The sequence below is a fragment of the Xiphophorus couchianus genome, chromosome 24 (assembly GCF_001444195.1).
Source record: "Xiphophorus couchianus chromosome 24, X_couchianus-1.0, whole genome shotgun sequence".
NCBI classification, from domain to species: Eukaryota; Metazoa; Chordata; class Actinopteri; order Cyprinodontiformes; family Poeciliidae; genus Xiphophorus; species Xiphophorus couchianus.
Window position 1 is genome coordinate 11,026,054 of NC_040251.1, and position 22,996 is coordinate 11,049,049.

At 39.3% G+C, this 22,996-nt stretch overlaps 1 protein-coding gene across 1 annotated transcript in view; it reads right to left on the reverse strand.

Annotated features, from left to right (window-relative positions):
* plxna2 (plexin A2) overlaps positions 1–22,996 on the reverse strand; it is a 213,707-nt gene that overhangs the window by 71,449 nt on the left and 119,262 nt on the right. Inside the window, exons 6-10 of the mRNA XM_028010799.1 lie at positions 12,923–13,046; positions 8,740–8,893; positions 6,040–6,136; positions 987–1,101; positions 233–433 (exon numbers count right to left, since the gene is read on the reverse strand). Coding sequence (XP_027866600.1) covers positions 233–433; positions 987–1,101; positions 6,040–6,136; positions 8,740–8,893; positions 12,923–13,046 — 691 coding nt within the window. The remainder of the gene's footprint in view (positions 1–232; positions 434–986; positions 1,102–6,039; positions 6,137–8,739; positions 8,894–12,922; positions 13,047–22,996) is intronic.

Consider the following 22,996-nt stretch of genomic DNA (forward strand, 5'->3'; position numbering starts at 1 on the left):
ACATGCGGACAAACAGGAACACTGGTAGATGCTCTTTGCATCATAAGGTCATCTCAGGAACAGATTTTCCCTTATCTCAGAAGTCAATGGAGACATAAACTCACAAATTACTTAAGAGTCTCACTTGGTGTACATGTGAACAAATAACACAAAATTTTCAACTCAAAAGCCAGAGAAGTGCAGACATTTACACTTGACTTAGCTAAGCTTAAAGAAGCATTTCTTAGCCTACCGAACTGTTCTGGCACTGTACGCTGGAGCTGTTGAAGCGAAGGGCGGTGACTCGATGGCTGACCCCCTGGATGTGGAGGACACATTCATAGCCTCGCTGGCCAGACTGGGGCTGTGGCAGGTTCTTGGCCTTTAGGGTGATTGGCTTCACCTCCCCTGCTGGGATCAGTATCTCCTCCGAGGGCACCAGCTGGGGACAGTCCTGCAGGGGGCAGAGAGCAGAAGAGTGTCAGCAAAACAGAGAGAGGAAATTGCATTTTGGTTTGAAGGTCACCAGCAAGGGGAGAGAAATCGCAATGTCATGTAGGCGTCATGCATAAGAATATATTAAAAAAAAGGAGTGCTGTCAAAGTGAAGTATCATTTTCAGTTTAAAGTAGCTCCACTACAATCAAAGCACTAAGTGTGTGTAAAGCCGGAATCTACCAAAGACACCGCGGCGTGTTTAAGCTGCTTCCATCTCACATGACTGACGTGGTCAGAGTGACATTGTTAAGACTTGTTAAGCTCAGTCGCTCTGGGGATAATGGACTGTTAATTGGTGTTGCCGAGAACAAGAGCTCTGAATGAGAGGCGGCATTTTGGAAAAATAGAGAAGATTCGATGGCTGTCTTTCAGAAGACATGCCCGGAGGCTGGCAGAGAGCTGCAACACAGACAACAATGCAAGCAGAAGGAAACTGAGACGGGCTCTGAGTGTGGAGAAAACACAGGAACAGAGAATTCATCTTCTTGTGCGTGTGAGTGTACCACCAACCTCAGAGGTGTTGACTCGTCCCTCCTGGAAGGAGCAGCTGGAGGGGTCATGGGTACACAAGTTGCGGTATTTGCACCAGTGGCAGCGGAAGGCACTGTTCACACATGACAGACACCTGGGTGAAGACAAAAACACACACAAATGGTGAGCAGTTCACAGTCAAGAAGGGACAGAGAGCTTGCCAAAGAGGGGGTGGGGGGAAGAGTCACAAAGGAAATGAGTTCATGTCCCAAGTAGGCACATGCTGTTGTTGCGCCCTTGTGGCTGGCACGGTACCCAGTCACTGCAGGACCCAGCTCTGCCTGCATAAATTTAGTGCTGCCATACATTCATTCTGCATGTCTGACTTAATATTAGTCCTCATAACCACAATCAGAGGGGGAGGAGCCGAGACGGAGGGGAAAACTTTGAGTAATGAGGACAAATAAAACATTTGCTCAGCTTGATCCTGCAATTACCATTAGCCCAGCATTGTTTGACTGGTTATGTTTAAGCATGTGCATGTGAGCATTTTTGAATGCATAGTATACATGTTTGCTTGGATTGCACTGAAGGACAAAAATGACAGAATTCAACAAATTAAAAAGGTGTTTTAGTAACATTTAAATGAAACAGGATGTAGTTACACCAATTAAATGAGTAAAAAAGCCATAATTTGTTGAAATGCATCTAAATATTTAAATAATTTATTAAGCACAAGAATATATTTATAAAAAGTGAAAAAACTCAATTAAAATAAAATTAATTCAAGTAAGTAAGTACTCATGTATGTAAAAAAATGAATTACATTGTGAAAATACTGAAAGAAATAGATTGGCAATTGCTTACATGTTTGATTTATTAAATACATAATTAAATATTTAAATTTGTATAATATAGAGATGTATTTTAATATATGGATAATTTAAATAGAACTGCTGTGACTATAAATATATATGTCGATATTTTATGTTATGTTGTTCTGAGTATTTTTTTTCACACCTTCTTTCAGGTAACCTAATGTTAAAATCAGAAAATGATAACCTCAGTAGATCAAAAATCAGTTTTCACATCATTATTGAAATAGCTGTGTGAAAACATAATTCCCCTTTGCTTAAATCATGCATTAATTGTGATTAGTTCAGTTTTAGAAGCTACCCTCACTGCAAAAGAACCTGTCAGAAAACATGAAGTAGACTAAACAATTCAAAAAAGCAACACTGCATGGCCTGATGCATAAAACTTACATGAGAAACAGATCCATTAACATCTACATTAACATAATGTTGAAATGGGTACAAAATTACAGAGCAATGCTCATAAGCAGTGTCAGATGCACATCAAAAAACTAGCCATATTTTTTTTTATCACACAACCCTTGCCAGCTGTGTCTAGTCAGCAGCCCACACTAAAAGGCATAGTCTCTAGAGATTCTATTAAAGAGAGTTTTGAAGCTATCCAAAGCTGGAGTCCAGTATTATGTTGCGTTTCTGAACTTCTGCACAAAGGACCTAACGTGTGTTAAAGGCACCAGCTAACAGTATTTGACAAGACTCGCCATAAAACTCCCAATGTGCATTCCTCCGAAGGCTTTTGGACTCCATAAAACCACAGGAAGAGCCATTATCCATGAGCAAAACAAAGATGGAACAGAAGTGAACCTTCCCAGTTTCCCAAAATCATCTCAAGAGTAATTGATGACTCTTGAGACTTTTTCATCTGACTTTTTCTTGATGAGAAAGTCAGATAAAATAAACCAGAACAACACAGTAAGCATAACCAACTTCAGTTAAGATCAGTGTTTATGAACTAGCAAGAAAATTGTATCTATGGGAAAGTTTCGAGGTAAAATCCACTGCTGTCTCTTATTTTCTAAAAACATTCTGACAATTTCAAAGGCTGTAGAAAAAAAATATATAGTGGACTGACAGAACAAAAGAGGAACATTTGAGAAGATATGCATCCCTTTATAGATGGTATAAAACTAACAACAGTTTAACAAAAGAAAATCACACTGACAGTCAAATAAGATGGTTTTAGTGTGATGCCCTGATGTTGTTTTATTGCTGCAGGACCTCGATTATTTGCCACAATGAACAACAAAATAAATTCTGCTTTCTACCTGAAAATCCTTAAGGAAAATGCAAAATTTTGACCTCAAGTTTAAGAAGGCTTGCTTCGTGTAGAATGACATTAACCAAAGAATTGTTCTCTGAATGTCTAAAAAAATATGCAGAGTTTAGAGATCCCAAGTCTTGACTTAAATCTGATTAAAATATTCTGAAGGGATCTTAAGTAGGATGTTCTTGCACACAATATTACACTGTGACCGAATAAAAACAATTATGGGAAAAAAAGAGCAGTCCAAAATTCTCCCACAGGATTGTAAAAGACTCATTGCAATTTACCACAAATACAACACAAACCCTTCTCAGCAAATTATTTATATATGTCCCTAAAATAAAAGTGCTATAAAAAACCAGAAATCATTCCATGAGAAAGCCCTCAGAAGCCCAGATCCATGCTTAACTGTAGGGTTTGTAAGGTTGCTCAGAGTATTATGACTGCAAATAAAAGCTTCTTTATAGAAACTAGTTCAGTGAGCTTGCAGGAGCGTAATACATGGTGAACAACACTCATTATTAATGATTTTCAACAATACACAGGGGGAGGAGGATGCTGAGAAGAGACAATGTGTATAAGAATTGAATAGAGCATAGAGAAATTCTGGCAAGGGTTTTAAATTGAGAACATAACTGCAGGCGAAACAGTAGTCATTGTGTTACTACATAAAGCAAACCTGATTCAGCTGCAGTTGGTGACATTTAATATTTGTTTTCCACAGGGGGGTTGGAATTTGAGCAAAGCAGCGTGCAATGTAAACACTTATCAAATGAACCAATCGTGGTTGTTACCTTCTGCTTTGCCACAACTCAAAGTTTATTTCTAGATTCCTTCCACATCACGTTATGAGGAAGCTACAGCAGCGACTGTACTGACACAAACCGAATACTGAAAGCCACTATTAGTAACTAAGAGTGTGGAAGGGTTTATTTTAATATGCCATAGTGGATTTAGCTTATATGGGAAAACAAATTAAGCAGGTGTGGTTACTGGAATATAAAATTAGCAAGTAACTACACTCACTTAAGTTAGATTGCTGAGGTTAATGGGTGATTTCACTTACTTGCAGTGCAAATTTTGTCCAATTTCCTCATATTTGTCTAGGTTTACTGATTTAATCTTAGCTGTCATGTAATATTTCTGGCTGGATAGATAATTAGCGAGAGTCAGTTTGGAATGTCATGATTTAACTCAATGTAACAGATTTGGGTTTCAATCAAATGTAGCACATTTGAGGTGTTTGAGTGTTGCAGTTACTGAATAAGTTCCACTTCCAGTACCTGTTGTTGCGGTGTTGCTTCTGAGGTAATGCAAGTCACATTGTTAGTGAGCCATGGCTACCTTTTATGAAGCGGAAAAAAGCTGACAAATGCCATGAGCCAAATTATAAACAACTCATGCTAACACAGAAAGTACCGTAACATGCTAATGTTAGCCTAGCACTTCAGAAAACCACTAGTCATAAAAACATGGTCCTGAGGAGCAATATGGAAGTTAACTGATGTTTGCAGTTGCATGTGTCAATCAGTGGTGTAATGAGGTCTCATTGCAATATTAAAACATTATGAGCCCGGCATGCATTTAACCACCTCCACTTCATTGTGGAAGTTTTGTAAAACCTTTACTCTATTAGTGAAAACACACAAAAAGCTTTTTATGCATCTGGACCACCTTACAATGTGCTAAGCATAATAATAGCACTTTATAGATGGCTCAAACATCTAAAACATAATTCTACTCTGTTGATCAAATAAAGCAATTTGTGAAACCTTCAATCCAGTTGCAAAAAATGGACTCTTGACTCAGTACTAAATTTAAAATCATGTAAAGACTATTCTTTGTGACTTGGATTTATCTTTACATCCCTTGTGTCAATTCATATGTTCCTCAAACATTCTAGAAGTTTTTTAATTAATTCAGTGATTGTGATTGCTTTCGCCACACCGTGTGTTTACTTTTACAACAAGCACGTCTTAGTGTCGGCTTGCTTTCACTCTCACTGACAAGGTTGAGTTAGGCACACTTGCTTGTTGTTAAATATTTATTGGTGCAAAAGCATGGGAGGAACTTCTGGCAAGCGGGCTAGGCTGGAAGAATAGGGTGTTTTCACCTTCAGGCAAACAGAGCTGAACATGTGTGTAAAAGGGACGGAAAGGGGGAGCAAGACTTGGCATCAAGGCATGCAAAGACGAGTCTGTGCCCTTTTCAAGTGTATGCATCTGTCTCTGAGCTTTTGAGCGTGTGTGACGGGGTGTATGTGTGTGTTTGTCATTCCTGGTTAATCGCGCTGATGTTAGAGAGCTGGTAATTTCATTCTGTGCCATCCCAATAGGATTTCTGGGCAGCAGGAGAAGAAATGAAAGAAGAGAGAGACTCAGAGTAACACTGCCCAGTGGCTAAAACATTTTGTTTTAATGTCAAGGGGGTAGTCAAAGGACAATATGACATGCTATCATTCCTGAAGCTCTGCTTCACCAGCCTTACTCTACTGCCTCATCTTTCCATTTCACCAAGTCAGAGAGGCCTTTGGATCTTGTACAAACAGAGTCTGCCTCAGTGGAATACAGTGAACATTTGCAAAGGCAGCACCGACACTGAGATCTCCGAACCAGGGATTCAAGGCAACATCAATCAATCAGGGACAGACACAGCATGAAAATGGGCGGAAAATTCTCTTCTGAGGACCCGTTACACCGAGAGCTGGGGGTATTGTACATCAGGATGTTTGAGAAAGAAAGCTTCATTAGCACAACAATGCAGAAACAATGGGGCACTGGGAGCAGCAAGAGATCATACTACATTAGTTCTACTGAGGTTATTTTTAGAGGGCTGGCAAGACGAGATGAAGACCAAGCTGAAACTAGATCCCAGAGCATTGATTCAGGGCTTTTCAGGGGAATATTTGGGAGACTGTTTTTGGAAAAGGGTTGAAATAGAAGGTGATACTCACAGCTGGTGGACACTACAGTTGTAAAACTTGATCTCAGTGCTGATGAGCATCTGACCAGTCTCCTTAGAGTTGAGCCTCAGCTCAACACCTGACCAGTCTGAAAGAGAGCATACAACAGATAATCATTTTCATAAGTCACAGCCATTGTCAAAATTTGTAATGTTTAATAAAATGTAACACAATTATAGTTTTTCAACAGCAGACCTCATTAAATCTCACTTAGATTGTGAATATTTGCTTTCATATTTGCTTCCACAGAGGATATATGCAAGTCTGAGTCTCATGTGAATGTGTTATTTTTATTTTGAATGCATAACTAAATCAGTGTGTTTTTGTGCTAAAAGACCAGGAGTTTAAGTAGGTCCTTAACTTTTCTTTGAATCTCCCTCATAAACTAATTATGTAGAGTATGTGAGCATTACTTTTACTCTTAGGGGCAGCATTAGCATGCACAAAGTTGGTGGTTGCCATGGTGACTCCAGGCTTTTTGATCATTGATTTCTCTTCTACAAACAATTGAAATGACACAGTATGCAATGGTTCAAACAAACAAGTGCAGTTCGAAACAGAAAAATGTCTAACACTAGCTCAGAGTGAGTTTCTTATTGCTGTGCTTTGCAGCTATGATGTGAATCCAGACTCATGCAAGAAGAATAGTGCTCAAGATACATTTGTCCAAGGATGAATTCTTCCAACACCCTTATCTGGATAAACCCTTTGAGTTATTAAAAGTTGCTTTCATCTGTAAAGAGACAACTTATTTGTCTATAATTAAAACTTTTGAGCCCCATATCTAGATGGAAGTTCAATGACACAGTAAGACTTCAGATTCAGGAAAGTTTTGAACATTTTTGAATATCTAAAGTGCTTTTTTCAGCTAGATCATACATCAAAGTCCCTCCAAGCATTGTTATGGCAGGAAGCAATACATGTAAAAATCCTAACGTTGAACAGAATTGTTTACTATGATGTAAATTTGTTTGTCTGCATTTTCTTTGTCCCTATAGCTCGCAGTCATTACATTGTGGGCTTCATAAGTATGTGGATGTTTACATGAGCCTGAATTTGATGACATTCAGTGTGTGGGAGGCTTCAGTGACCCTCAGCACTCTGTTCTCAGCACCTGCTGGGAATCAGGATTTGTTTCACACAAGTCTAAACAGCAGTCTCATGGCAGAATTCTAACACATATTGGTCCCCAAGGATCCGGCAAGAATATATGGAAGTCTTCTTGGTATTAAACCTCCTCTCTGAACATTTTCCTTAGTGGAAAAGAGGTCCAGTTATTTTCTTTAATGAGTGCAGTGTCCTCACAGTTTTCCACTGACCTCTTTGTCAGCCCTCCTTTAGAGAATTTCCCTCTAATTTCTGCCCTGTTCTTTATTATGCATTCCTCTGCTCCCTTTTTGGTCTCATTTCCTGTCCTCTGTTCCTCTACTCTTGTCACATTTCCCCTCAGGTCATCACCGCAGCACAATCAGTGTTGTCAAGCGGTGTCTGGAAAGACTCGCTAAAGGGACAGAAGACGAAGGGGGTTCCCATGGGAATGGATGGAGAGGGGAAAATGGAGGAGTAAACAGGCGGATGGATAGCTGGTGGGATGATGGTGGGACTTAACAGGAGGACTGGCTGACATTTACCTGAGGGAAAACACTTATATTAGAGCCGATGCACCGTTTCCTCTGGGAGTTCGGGGCAAACAGGGCTGTCATTTACTCAAAGCAAGCAAGGGGATGGAGGTTCACCAAACCACCTCTAACACACATTGTTTTTCACAATCTGATTATGATCTATTATTTAGTGTGTTTACTTTTTCACATTGTGGCTATCTTCACCTGAAATGTTATTGTTGAATAGCAGGCTTTAATATTCGTACTGTTTGTTTCTCCCTCCTATAGCTTGACTGAGATCTTGGAATAAATTTACTCTATATTTACTTTTTTCTTGGAATGCCTACAGAAATCTGAAGACTTCCATGCTATGAACAGAATTGATAAACATATTTGTTTGTAGCCTAAAAGGTGTATTTTTGCTTTGATGCACAATTGTAATTTAAGCTGCAGTCCCATTTACTAAGTTTTGACAAAGCATTGGCACATCTGATTATTTCATCCTAAAGATGGATTTGTGTCAGTGATCAGGTGAACAATCAATGCACAGCTGAATAAATAACAAGCAAGGAAATGAAAAAAAGAAAAAATTACATTTGATAAAATCTATTTTTCTTTCCTGATCAGTCTTATTGTGTTGATGGTTTAACTGTCTCCACTCCACACAGCTAAAAATTGTGCAAGGGTGCTGTTAGAAACACAACATTATCCATAAAGGCACCCATTTTGTCCAGACTGCAGTCCAGGCAGCCATCTTTTAGAACTGGGAAAAAAAGTTTGACTCGTGCTGAACTAATGGCAGAAATGACGCAAGGAAACAATTCTTCATTTTACAGCACAGGGTTCCTGTCTGAGCCCTTAGGTTTTAATATTTATGTACTGACAGGTATGTCGAAGGTGTTTTCAAATTCCCATAGACATGACAAGAGATCAGGATGAGAGCAGTGTTAGCAGGATAATGTATTTTAGATCTAATGTCACTGTTGTTGATATTATTGTTAACAATAAAGTACTATAAATGTAGACAACATAGTCAACATTTGGAGATTTTTCCTTTTAAGCAATAAATGTCTAAATGTTTTATATCTACCTTGGTCAGTCGGTATGAGCGGGACATCCTTTGCAGCAGGAGACACACAGAGTATCTGATTGCCGTTTACGTTTCCCTCAATCTCTGTCAAGTTGCCAAAGGAGCAGGTGATGCCCACAGAAAGGTCTGGGACATCGCTCACCTTCACCAGCAGCTGCACATGGGACAGAGAAACAGCTCATTACTTTGTGACCAATCTACACACAGCATTTTGGCCACTGACCAAATCTACTGGAAACATTTTCACACATAATAGAAACCCTATTCGTGGATAAATATGTAGGTACTACAAAAAAAAAACAAACACTTTTTTATTAGCAACACCGGCTATGGTGAAGGTTATATGACTTGCGCAGGAAGGTCCTCGCAGAAATTTTGAAGAAATGTACCGACTTCAGAGCAGCAGTGCCAGCTTCAGAAAGAAAGAGAAAAAAAAGAACACAGTGCTGTTGGCAATTGCTGCCAAACTGCTTTGCCAAATATTTTTCTGGGACTTAAAAGCCAGTGAATGATAAAAAATAAGACTAGATTTTGATCCTACACCTCCATTTTGTTTTACATTATATTATGAAGAAATACATGAAGCAAACTGAAGAATACGAAACTGACTAAATCAATTTCATTTACTTCGTTCTGTTCTAAAGCACTTGAATTTATTAGTTGTGAAAGAAAGAAAGATAAAGGGGGAAAGAAAGAAAGAAGAAAACAAAGAAAAAAGAAAACATTTTATGTACAATAAAGTTTGCATATGCACATACAGGCGTTTGAAAGCAGTGATACTGGGGCTGGATTTTCCAGCAGCTCTATCTATAAATAAATGCATTCAGCACAGGGCGTGTGATCTGGCTCTCCAGCCAAGAAAGGCAGTGCGGATAATTATCACCATGGCATTTCACAACCTCGTTTTATTAGATATTTTTGGGCCACAGCTCTTGAAGTTTTCCATTGTTTTATCTGTATCTTACTAAACACCGCGGGGCTGCTGGGATGGGCGAGGCAGCTGAGCAGACTAACTGCATGTCTTTTCAAGAAAACTACTCCGGCAGCGGATCGCCCTGCCTCCCTCGTTAACTGGCTTACTCCCGACGCCAGTTGAGAGGTGGGATGATTTCTTTTTTTCTGCTGAGGACCTCTCGTCTTCCTCCTGTTTAACTTCACCCATGTTTGTGTTGCTTCGCTGCGAGGTGTCAGAGAGATCCTTGATTACAGCAATCACAGCAATCAATGTCTTTTGTTCAATTTCGGATTTCCCGAGCAAGCTCTCACATTAATTAGCTCTCATCATTGTCACGCACATACACACATACACAGTTAAACACTCAAAAATTTGTTCATACACACTTTACACACAAAGTGAGGGAAAGTAAGCATGTTTCAGAGTGTTATGCTATATTGCTCTTTTTTTTGTGATGATGCTGGTGGTGGGTGTTTTTGCAGCTTGGCAGCAACCTACCACCTAATTGGTGGCAGATTTTTAGCGAGCATAATTTCGTTTCTTTTTCTCCACTGTTTCTGTATCTGTCCTGAAACCCATATGAAGAGTCTGCGTTGTCATGGAGATGGCTGTTTGCACCTCTGGGATTTGGGAGTTGGGTAAATTTGCTCTGATTGGTTAGGTGAGATGACCCTGCAGCAGGTGTGGCTGACAGGTAGGAAATGACTAATATCGCCAACTGACATTCTGCAAAGTGGCCAGCAGGGTAATGTCAGCTGAGTTTAATTAAAAAGACAAGAACAAAGGGATGATGCAAGGTCTATTTTAAGCTGGGGCTTGGAACCTGGGCGATGGAGCTGCATTCAAAGGATTGAAAACAGTTATAGTTTAAACCTCAGTTTACACCAACAAGCCAGTTTATATGGGTAAACCTTGCCCGTACCAAATTGAACCCATGTTGCTTTCAGAACTACCTTTAATATCTGTGAGTTTCAATGGATTCAATAGATTCAATGACAGGCCAGAATCATTCTTGATATTTTGGTCCATACTGACATCATAGTCAGACAGCTATAGCAGATTTATTTTCTGCACTTCCCTGATGCTAATTTCCTCTTCCACTCTGCAAAGGTGTTCTGAATTGAGATGTAGTGTGTAGGTTACTGCAGTACAATGAATTTTTTAGCATGTTTTAAAAAAACAGTTTAAGAGGATGTAAGTGTTGTGGTGCACTGTCCTTATAAAAGAAGCCATCAGAGAATGTGGTTAAAAAAGGACAGACACAGATAGCAGCAATACTCCTGCTGCCCAGCAGTTTCTACCTCTGGGATGTGTTCAAAAAACGTCCAAAAGGAGGCACCCATTACATATCTTGGTCAAACGAGCAGCTTAAAATTAGTCATACATTCAGATGAGGGAACTTTTTCCTACTCCTTTTTTGAAACAGAAAAGTAGTGGTAAACAAATATTTTTGTTCTTCATTGTTCATGCACATGTTTTCTCTGTACTACTGATTGCTTGTTTTCTTGTTTTTAAAACCTGTTTGAAATAAATAAAATGCATTCAAATTTTGCCATTTGAAAAAAAAAAAAGATACTTGAATTCCTCTGCCTGAGGCAGATTGACACTCAGACCAATTTATCCTATTATTATAAGCTCGTTCCAGGTAATATTCATATGCAATCTTGTTTATTACATTCATTGCACAAGTCAGTCATTTTGATTTTTATTAAGCAAAATAGCAAAAGGAATACAGAAATCTATGTGTTTGTAAATTATTTACACTGTTTTTCAATGTGCAATGATACATCAAAGTGTTTGACATTTATGTGTAATTAACAAGAAAACAGCAATACTGATTAAAAGCTCTTTGAATTCAAGTGCATCTGCCAGGCATTATCCATAAGGATAAAAATTCACAAGCTTTAGTTTTAATAGGGGACTAATAATGAAGTTATATCACTGGCAGTAAAAATACATACACAACAGTCTGTCTTGAAACCAAGACAAGAGGCAACAACCTTTAAGCAGAGAGTGTATTGTGTATATTGTGTAGAATAGTGGTAGCAGATAATTGCATTAAAATGAGCATATTTCAGTTCATATACAGATAAGTTTTTTTGACTTGACTTTACAGCAACAGTCTACTTGAACCTGATTAAAATTGGATATACTATCTTTGGCAAGATGGAAGAGTACCTTGACTATTGTCCAATAAACAGTTTACTTGGATTTTATCACATTTTAGACATTTTCCATGTTGTAAATCCATATAAATACACTTATGGATGGACAGATGACAGAAAGACTTATTCTTGGTTTCCAACTTAAACATATTCAGATGATTTTACAATAAATAAATAAATATAAGCAACATAACTCCAACTTCATACCTGTGATTGGTACGCTTAAAAATATCTTCACACCAAATTCTATTTCCACACAGTTTTCTCCTGTACCAGTTTTTTAATTTGCAAGAAAGTAAAAATGTGGGATACCTAGTGCTAATAGTTGGTCCAGTTTGAAAGGCTCTGCTGAGTAGTGCCTGAAGACCTAGAAGGGCTTGCCAAGGTAATAGTCAGCAGCATAGTAAGAGAACTTATCTTCAATAACACAGGTACCAAGGCTATATTTAAGTGGCAGAACTTTATAGCACTTTGCAAACTTGGCCAAAAGGTGCTGGAAAAAATTTAGAAATTTTCAGAAAGTTCCAATGCAGCTCTCAGAGAAGAATGCTTCCAGAGTTCACATAAATTTTACATTTTCTAATATCCCAAAGCTACTGTAAGCAAATCAATTTGTAAACGCTGAACAGAAAATGACCCTTTGTCAATATGGGTTGATAAAGCCAAAGTATGTAACAGAGTTCTTCCTAAAGAGAAATAGCGTTCTCCACAACTTTCACTGGTGATCTCTGGCCGTTTTGACTCAGTCCACGTGGAAATAATGTACTGTACTCTTCTTCACCCTGGCAACTTTACCGCCTACACACTCGCCCACGCAAACATGTCTTGGCACAAATATTGACTGCTCTGAAACAAATGAACATATGCATGCCTGAAACGCCCACATAACGCTCTTAAAAGAATAAAATAAATAAACCTTCCCATCTAATGTTTATGCATCAGCCACAATAACAACCAAGTGAACTGCTCGGTGGATTGATTCAAACTGCTCTGGCTCTTTTGCATTCATTGTTTCAGGAGCATCATTTATATGCACAGTGTATAGGAACGTGAGTAAACTTACAGGCACGCTAGGTTCGGACACTGCAATGCTGTCGGGAAAGACGGTGGCCTTCACACACTGGCTGAGAGAGGCAGCAAAGCGATACGGCTCATCTGCACGCTCACATCGATTCCTTTGAGAGCATCTGGATGGAGAAAAGAAAGAAATTTGTTTATTTGCCTTTTTTTGACACTACAATTAAATAAGCAAGGCTGAGAAAAGAAAATTGCTAAATTAATTTAAGTATCTAATTAAATAATTGTCATTAAAATTATGTATCTATATGGATGGTTAATTAATGCTTATGGCATAGAAAAAGTAAATTGACTTTTAGACTAAGCTTCTTTTCTTTAAACTACTCCTTTTTATTCAAAACGTATGTATATGTTTTGTAACATGTCCATTTCAAACTGTAAATGAATAAAAGAAAAAAGAAAAAACTGGCACAGTAGTAGATGGAAAAACGGTTACTGAAGTAAAAGTTTCATTTACCTTAAGCATTGACTAAAGGAATGTGAATACAAATGTACCCCACACTTTTCAGAATTCTATTTGTGCAAAGAATTCAAACCATCCTTTGTTTCCCCTCCACAATTATACTTCACATTTTCTTGATGTATCACATAAAATCTCAGTAACATACACTGACGTTTATTGCTTGTAACTTGACATAAAGTGAGAAAGTACAAGCAAAATCAATAGTTTTGCAATCCATAACTGAGCTACAATGATCTATGCACCCAAGAACTGATCCATCAATCAAAGAATAACTTTGCAGACTTAACTAGTGCAAATTGAAAGGTGCTTTGTCATAAGAGCTCCTAATGGCCAGACAGGGTATCAAGAAGCAAACGACACAGCTACATCCCTCATTAAAACTCTGCCTCCTCCTTCCCATTAAAACTGAGTGCTCCTTCCACACCGTTTCACCAAAAGCTCTCTATCGTCAACCAACTCAGCAGTGTTGGCGTTTGGCTAACTGGCTGACTGGTCACAGCAGCTTTAATTGGACTCTGATGGGTCAGCCGTTGTCCACGGTGCTAATGTACTTCTGCGAGTGTGTGAGCGGGTGTGTTGGCGTGTGTTAGGGCTAGTATCATGCTCCTTAACCACACAGTCTCACACAGACAGACTAAGCTACATCTTCATCCCAAGCCTCTGTGTGTAATTATGTTGTCAGAAGTTGAAGCAGACTCAGGCACAGCAAAGCTCACACATGAACACACACACATAAAGTCATGCACATGCATAAACACTCTTATGTAGAGTATTCCTTTGGGGAAAATTGAGAAATGATTACCTGGTTTCTTATTTCCCTTCTTATGTAATTGATTTTTTCCCTTTTTAAAAGTTCTCTCTCCTGTTCAGTGAACACGCTTGACTCCATGTCTGCTGTATTTAGCTTATGCCTCTCTCCCCATTATCTGTTTACGTCTTTCACTTTTCTCTTTCACAAGTTGAAATTAGTATACCTTTTCTTAGACAAAGTGTTACTCTGCCTGCAACAAGGTGCTTTTGGGTTTTTTTATCCACAATAGCTGCAGAAAATTATACTTAATGTGCTTTCAGGTGTGGGCTGTGGCACCATGTTTTATGCATGTCTCCAATGCTGTATAGGTACAGATGCAAATCCTGGCCTGTTATTAAGGCACAAAAAGCTCTGCATTGATTTTCCACAATGTGAGATTTTATTTTATTTTTTCTGGAAAAAAGATGAGAGCGCAGCGAGAGGGGTGAGGCGGCGGGGGTGGGAGACGTGCAGGATGGCTGCTGTTGCCATGGTTTCTGGAGACGGTCATTATCTTTGTGTAGTTAGAAGCTGACCCCTTTGCCTCCCTCATTAGCTGAAGAGTGTGCCACAGCGTGTTGACGACAGTCCTGCCTTCCTCATACTCCCCCCCGCTCACCCCCTCCACTCCACCAACCCTGGTACAATCTATTATCTTCCAGTCTGGGTCTGGCCTGTCACTCAGTTTCCTCACTGATGCTTAGCGTTTCATCACTGCATTCCGTACATGTGTGCTCAAACACACACCGTCACTTCTCCACACATACATCCACTTCACCCAGTCCATTCCATGTAATAAGCAGTAAATATTTTTCCATCCCTGTAGTAAAAGCTAGAGGCAGTTGACCCTGGTGTTGTTCCATCAAAGCCCTGTCCATGGTGCTGAAGTAGCTTCTTCCATAGAGATGTGTAGAGCTTTGTATATCCCTTAAATGTTTTCTTTGTTTCCAAAAAAAAATAAAATCAACAGAACAACTTTGTATTCCATGTTACCCATGTGGCTAGTTGTAAATTGCTAAAGGGAAGTCAGGTTTTTGTCAATAAAACTAACAGTCTTATGGAGTTTATAAAACAACTTTTGTCCAATCAACAGATTCTCCCTTTCCTGAGTTGTAGATCTCTGCAGCTCATCCTGAATTACCAAAAGCCCCTCGGTTGTTTCTCTGATAAATGCTCTCCTGACTGACCAGTAAATTATGATTACAGTAAGTAAGATTGCAGTAATGACATATTCAATTCATTTTTACATGAATAACTGAATGGCCTAAACCAGATATTATTAACAGGTGTTTTACTAAATACCTCACTTTGCATAGCATTCTTTTAAAAAAGAAAATTGAAAACAAGGTATCACATTTTTTTCCACTTTACGATTATGAACTACTTTGCTCTATCCCAAACTAAAATCCCAAACTGAATATGAAAATTTCTTGTGAAACGGGACAAAATATGTAACACACAGGAGCAGTGACTATTATTACAGCCCTATGACTTCACTGAAGCCAAGATTAGTATACATTTTCTATTGCAAAATAGAAGAAAGATGTATGCATATGTAAAACCTCTTTCTACACTGCATAAAGACATAAATAGCCCAAACAAGACTTTGGTTTGCATCCTATTCTTTTTATAGTTATAAAAAAAGCATGTCTTGAAACACAACATTGGAAGGAAAAATTGCCTAAAAACATCCAAGCATCCAGGCATTTTACTGCTCACATAAACACACGCAGCACCTTCCACTTAATCCTTCACACTGTTACACAAACCTCTGCACACCTGCTTACATACACACACCTCTGCCTTGAAAGCAGGAAGGGTCTCCTATCTATCCCTCCTCTCCTTCTCTCCCCTTCCCTTAAGACTGAGGACGTCAGTAAAAGTGCGAAGGCCTGTCTGATTGCTGCTCTTGCTGTGAACACCATGTTTAAAAACAGGGGGAGAGGACAGAAGTGGAGCCATAAAAAAACCCTCCATACCTCACGAGGAAAAAAGGCCATGTAGAGAGGAAAATGACAGCCCAATGGAGATGGTTTGCCTGTAGGGAAGGTATACTGTTGGGAGGATGGAGGGGGTCCATCGCTTTAGTCCCCACTAAGCGCTTAGACCTCAGAAGTATGGTTTTTCCAAATGTTTGACTGTGTGTGTGTTTATGGAGGGTGGTGGGGAGTAGGAGCTCACAACTAAGAAACTAGAGAAGAAATCAAGGAAAGAAGGACGTAAGGAAGGAAAAGATGCAATACTGTAGGACTGAAAATCAATAGAAAAGTAAAGATGAGACATGAGGAAGAAATTAAGGAAGGAACGAACAAAAGAAGGAACCAAAACATGGAGGAAATAATGACGGAAGGAAGAATGGAAAGGAAAAACACAATGTAAGGCAGGAAGGAAAAAAATCAAGAAAGAGAAAGAAGGGAGGAAAAAAGAAAGAGTGAAAAATGAAGGACCAAAAGAACGTGGGAAAAGGAACAGTAGTGAAAGGAGGGGAAGAAACATAAGTGAAAAAGTAAGACACAAAAAATAGAATTTAATAAGCAAGAAATGAGGAAAGGGGTAAACGACAGGAAATAAATGATAAATGAAGACAGAAAGGGTAAGCAATTAAAATGGGATTTTAAATTAGAAACCACAGCCTGACTAAGACCAATAGTTGAGGTGACACAGAGGAGCATGCAGGTCGCAGTCCTGAGCGCATGCCGGGGTTAAAACAGCAACCTCAGCTCTGTGACTGTGTACTGTTCTCACTGATAATGTCACTGCAGGAAGGGGCCCACAGGACACACTGCGCACGGCAATGCCACAATCAATTCACATCATCTCCAATATCCCATAGTGAGTACTGTAGTGTAAACTGAGTCTGCCTATATATACAGACACCCTGAGCTGTTCATTCACATACCAGGTTTACGCAGGCCAGGAGTCCTTTAAAGGCAAAGGTTCATGAGGGAAACAAAATAACTAAGAGAACTGGCACTCAGTGCTCTGCATCTTGCCTTAAGCTGTCTTGTGTGAGAAAAGAGAGAAGAGCACAGAAAGAAAGCAGCAGAGCAGGCATGGAAACCTCTTAAAATGAACAGCAGCATGCAACAGACCCACTAACACACTGGGCTTTTACGGTCTTTAACTGTATTTTATGTCACCTGCCCACATGTACAGTACTGCTGCCGAGTACCAGCTCTACGTCCGAGGAATCTATAGAAATATTGATGGAACTGCATGTTTGTGATCAATATCTCATTAGGCTCCATTGGGAAGATGGATGTGGCCTCCCCCTGTCTGCTAACTCGAGGCTTTAGCTGATGAGGTGGCCATTAGATACACAGCCCCACATTTACAATGGAGTGAAGCAGCCATTTTCACCACTGGGTTAATTGTTGTTGCCACTGCTAAATTAGAGGGGATGTTATGTTTGACATAATTTGTACTGTAGCACTGTGATCAACATATTGCTTGAAATACATACATAATCAGGAAAAAACAAGGTGCTGGAAAAGAAATAAAACTTGATTTCTACAATTGATATTTAATTTAGATTTTATTGAACATTTGTTTAATGCGTCACCCACACCATTCATGTTCAGTTTCTCTTACTTTAGTTTCCTCTACCTATCACAGAAAATCACTTACAAAAGATAAGGTGTTATCTATACGCAGCCAAGAACCAGAATAAAATGTTTGCGTTTTGTTGATCCAACAAGTACTCATTTTCATTATAATCTAGTAATCTTAGCCAACAACAGCTTGGAGCAACAGCCACGAAGAGCTGTTAAGCTCATTAAAATAATGGAATTAGAGTCGTGTGGTTTTGGCAAGTCCTGTTGATAACCAGGTGGAGAAGTCAGTGTAAGTCAGTCCAGCCCTTTTTTCAGGCATCTGGACTTGATCTCCAGCTAGAGCTCAGTGTTTTCAAATGATATGCTGTTCTTTTCTGTCCCGTGCTGCACAGGTCGAGGTTAAAAGTAACAGTTGAATGTGATGAAAATATTATTTTCTACATTTATTCATGCTGATTTGTTATGTTTTACTAGATTTAAGGTGACGATGTTGCCTCTTTGGCACAAGTTCAGGATCTCTGATAGTACAAGTGTATAATTTGTGAAAGAGTGAATATATCAATGTATGACAAGCTCCAAATTTGTTGGCATCCCTGCTAAGGTATGTTTTCTCAAAAACCTTGAAATAGATGGTTGTTATGGAGACAAATTGTGGGTTCATCCAGCCTTGTTTGACAGAATTCCAGTTTATTTGATTTTTTTATTACTGCTCTTACTAGAAACTGTGGCCACGCATTACAAAAAAAGTTGAGGTTGGGTTGATGTGCAGGTTAGTAATGCTACTTATAAGGTTTTGTAACTAAAACAAACGGGGCTAATTATACATACACACGTCATATTTTGCAGACATTTACCTGCAGAGAACAAAAAATCTGTATTTGTTTTCTTTTATTAACAATTATCTACTTTTTGTTGGTTTTGTCTAATAAAGCCACAGTACAACTAAATAATGATGTTTGTTGTTTGATGACGAAATTTCAGTAAGCTGAAGGGCAGCAATACTTTTTAAAGACGATATATAAAACCTAAGGAGACAAACGGTAAAAAAAACAGTTTGGCTGAATTTTTTTCAGATCCTTCAAATGCTGACTCATTCTGTTGGCAGATACTACACCAACACCTCAAAGCTGTCACACTCATGACAACCTGATTTCACATAAACTGTATTACCAGCAGTTTTTGGCTCACAGATTCAATTGCTTTAAATCGGGTGTTCTAATCACTTCAGTGGCCACAGCTGTGTAAACACAAGCCCCTAGACATGCGGGCTGTGGATACAAACATTTGTGAAAGAACGAGTCACTGCTCCAAGCAGCTCTACGAATCCCTGCATGGTACCATGGTCAGATGCCACCTGTCCAAAAAGTCCAGATGTGAAAGTTTTTGCAATTAAATATTCTACAGTTAACTGTTAGTATTATAACAAAGGGGAAATGACTTAAATGAAAGCATCTAAATCACAAACTGGTGCACAGTGTACAGATTGGTAAATTTTTTAAGAGTCTACTGTATATCTATAGACTTCTATAGAAACAGTGTGTATGGGGCTTCATCCAATGGATTTCTGTGTATAAGCTGCTGTATCAAAGCCTTACACCACAAAGTAAAATGCGAGGTGTGTTAAGCAACAATGGTCTTTAGAGCAGTGGAGATGTATTCTCTAGAGAAACAAATAACCCCCTTCTATCTGGCAACCCAATGAATGAGTCTGGGTTTGGCAGGTGCATACCTGCACTGCATCAAAAATGAATTTTGGTTAACAGAAGATTATAATGCTAGAGTGGTGACTGTTCTCATCCAACATCAGTGTCTGACCTTACAAAAGCTGTTTTGAACAAATAGCCAAATATTCCTATAAACACACACCTAAATGTTGTGAAAAGCCTTTCTAGAAAAACTGACGCTGTTATAAGTGCAAAATATGGCCTGACATCATACTAAACTACAATGAACTTGTAAACTTGTAACTCAAGTTTGTGTTTGTGGCAAACATATATATATAATTTCTTTAACACAACAATTAATCATGTGCTTATTTGTTTTTGGCAAACTTTCTCTGCTGTGTATCCTTTGACCTTGACACTGTAGCCCTCTTGGACTGAAGTCAGACTAGATGCTAATCCTGACAAGTCTGAACAAAGCCAGTCATACTCTCTCGCATTAAGGGAGCAAGTCAAGAGAACGGAGACAGAACAGAGATGAGGGACAATCTTAGATGGAAAAGCTTCTTTTGGCCATGATTAGACAGCTAATCCAATAGTGACGAGATGCAGGCAGAGAGAATAGAAAGCCAAGGGGGAGGATGGGAGCATCAGCATAAGTCCATGTTTTTTGGACAGCGGTCAGATGGAGGCTGAACTAAACATTCACGGGACTGCGGCTGAAGAGCGCTCAAGATGATGAGTTCCCTTTGAGCTGCAATCAAAATGCAGCGCCGTTTTGTGGGCCGATGAGTGTGCAGCATCAAACACCCTCTCCCCTCTCACATTCTTTTCTCCTCATTCTTATCCCCCCTCCCAGCCCCACCGCCCCTTCTTCTGCCGTCTCATTCTTCTCGCATTCAGAGGATGCCTAGCAGCTGCTGGTAATTAAAGGACTTTGGGAGACTCAAACCACACTGGATTAAAATAGAACGACAGAGAAAACCGAGATGCCAGTTCTTGGTCAGCAACCCCAAATTCTCACCTCATCTTCCTCTCAAACTGAACTAATGTCCTTCCATGTTCCTAATTAGCAACCTCACAATGCCGCATTTCAATGAACATGCATGCACATACAGAAGAAAGGCATACAGGACACAACAAGGGTTTAGAGGAATAGAGGATGGATATTGCAGATGGCAGCTGCAGGAGGAAAAATGAGAGTGATCAAAGAGAGGGGCATTTATGTGTGGCAAGCCAACCATCTCTGGAGCGTCAGAGAGCCGACTACAGAGGGAAGAGAGAGACCTAAATGGAAGCTGCGCTGCGCCGAGCGGAGATCGGATGAGTGGCATAGCTTAGAACCTACAGTTTCACAAAGGGGCTTGGAAGAAGGCACAAAAAATGGAGGAACAGGGACAGATAATTTTATAAAATCAACAATGGCTTTAGGTTGGTGTGAGGGTGGAGTGAGAGGAAAAGGGGGGCTGAAGGAATCAGCAGCCATCACAGCTGTGGATAGCACAACGGCTGGGAAGAAATGTAATTTTGGGTGAGTGCGGCGTCGGGAGCTCTTCACAAGAAGGATGCAGCTGCTTTTTTTTACTCCTGGCAGTCTTTGGTACGTCCTTCTATTCTTAGTTTTATTGCACATTCATCTAGCCTTTTTAGTTATTAACACTATTTCAGAAACTCAGTTGAGACATTTTTTTGCCACTCACTCAAAAAATACTTTTGTTGGAAAATATTGCCACAGAGCTGATTGCAGTAAGAAATGCTAGTCACTTCAAAGCCACTTTATGTTGTCTAAATAAAATCCAGTCAAAGGAAAATTGACTTTTCATTACAAAGAAAAATAATTATTGAACCAAATAACAAGCACATACAACAACTTACATTTATTTATTTATTTTGTGAAGCGGGGTTGTATGGAGTGCTTGTGGGAAGTCAATGAGTTACCAACAGTAAGCAATAAAGTGTTCTAATTTTAGTGAGAAATCCAACCAAGTAAAATGTAAAGCATTTCCAGCCTGATTACCTTTCTAATGACAAAGTTAACTACTCCAGGAAAGATGCTAACTGTTTATCATATCTGAACAGCACCTTAAAGGTTCAGCTAATATGCCAAGTGTTTTTATATTGGAGGCATTTTCACTTTTCATATATATTTGAGGGTGAAAATTTTACCCTGGAAATCATTTAAAAAACAAGAATGTCAATTCCATGTGGAAAAAGGCCACAAATGGATGAAAACATTGCAATTTTAGAAAATAAAACATTCCTATATGGATGGGGCGTTATTTTCTATAAAAATAATAATATTATATTGAGTTTTCCATAAATGTCTTTGACTTTTTGGTCAGCTTTTGATGGAGATATAAAACATAGCATTCTTAAATAACCATTTTAGGGATTTACCAGCTTTATGCCACAATGTACAAGATGGAAGCTAGAACAGAAGAAGTGCAACCAAGATTGATAATCTTGCGACGGCTGAGCATACGTTTCTCCATTCCTCTCAGCCTTACGCCTAACTTATATCATAGTGATAAGAACTCTGCTCTTCATGTTGGTTAAAAATCTCATTTTATAACCTAGAAAAAAACTGAGAATAAGAGTTACACATGTCTATTTGGAACATATTGTTTTGAAGTATTATTAGTTTTTTGATGAACATTATTTGTGTAAAAGCTGAAAACATGAATTAAAGTAATTAATGAAGACCACAGCTGTTGCAAACATGGTAATGTCTATGGGTTCAACCTAATGGAGCTCAATAAAAGCTTCCTATCCTTCCAGTAACTTTATTTCCTCCCTGCTGTAACTCTGCTGGAGCTTACAGGGGTCCTGCCACATTTGGTGCAGGGTCAGGATGGAGAAAGGGAGATTAGGACTGGAGACAGGTGGCACAAAGGTTCCTGTTATTGAGCGAACAGATGGCTGATCTAACGTAAATCAGGGTGCTGACCTTTTCTCCCCACAGTACAATCCACAAGCGCTTAATTGTACACCAAAACTGACCCTGCACACAATGCTTGCATACACACATTCATACTCAAACACAGGGCATGTTTGCATGAGAACCTGCACACACATAAAACAGATGTTTCCCTGTCACAGATGCAGTTCCTGAACCTGTTGAGCATTTAGCATCCAGACCCTGTTTCCACGCAGTGGATTCAGATTCCCTTGGACTTGAATCATTCCGGTCCCTACCACACCTACACAAAAGCATGTGATTAACAACCTCGCATGGAGGGGTGTGTTGTGGTAAATGATCTCTGTGTGAAGGCACGCAGTGCTGAAGGGAATACAGCACTTCAGTCAGCCTCACCCGTTCCTCTGCAGGCTAATGCTGAATTACCTTGTCGGCAGCCAATTATTTGTCCTGTCCCGGCTTCAGAGTGGTGTAAATTACTTTAAGTGCACTTTGCCAGGCCCACCATCAAGATAATGATCATTGCAGCGCCACTGTGACACACGCAAATATCCAGCTATACCTGGGTAGGAGTGGGGGGCTGGGGTGTAAGCAATGGATTTAAGACAGAGCTAAGAGAATCTCTGCATGCTAGAGACAAACAGGAACATAAACAATGACTGTTTTACTGCTGTG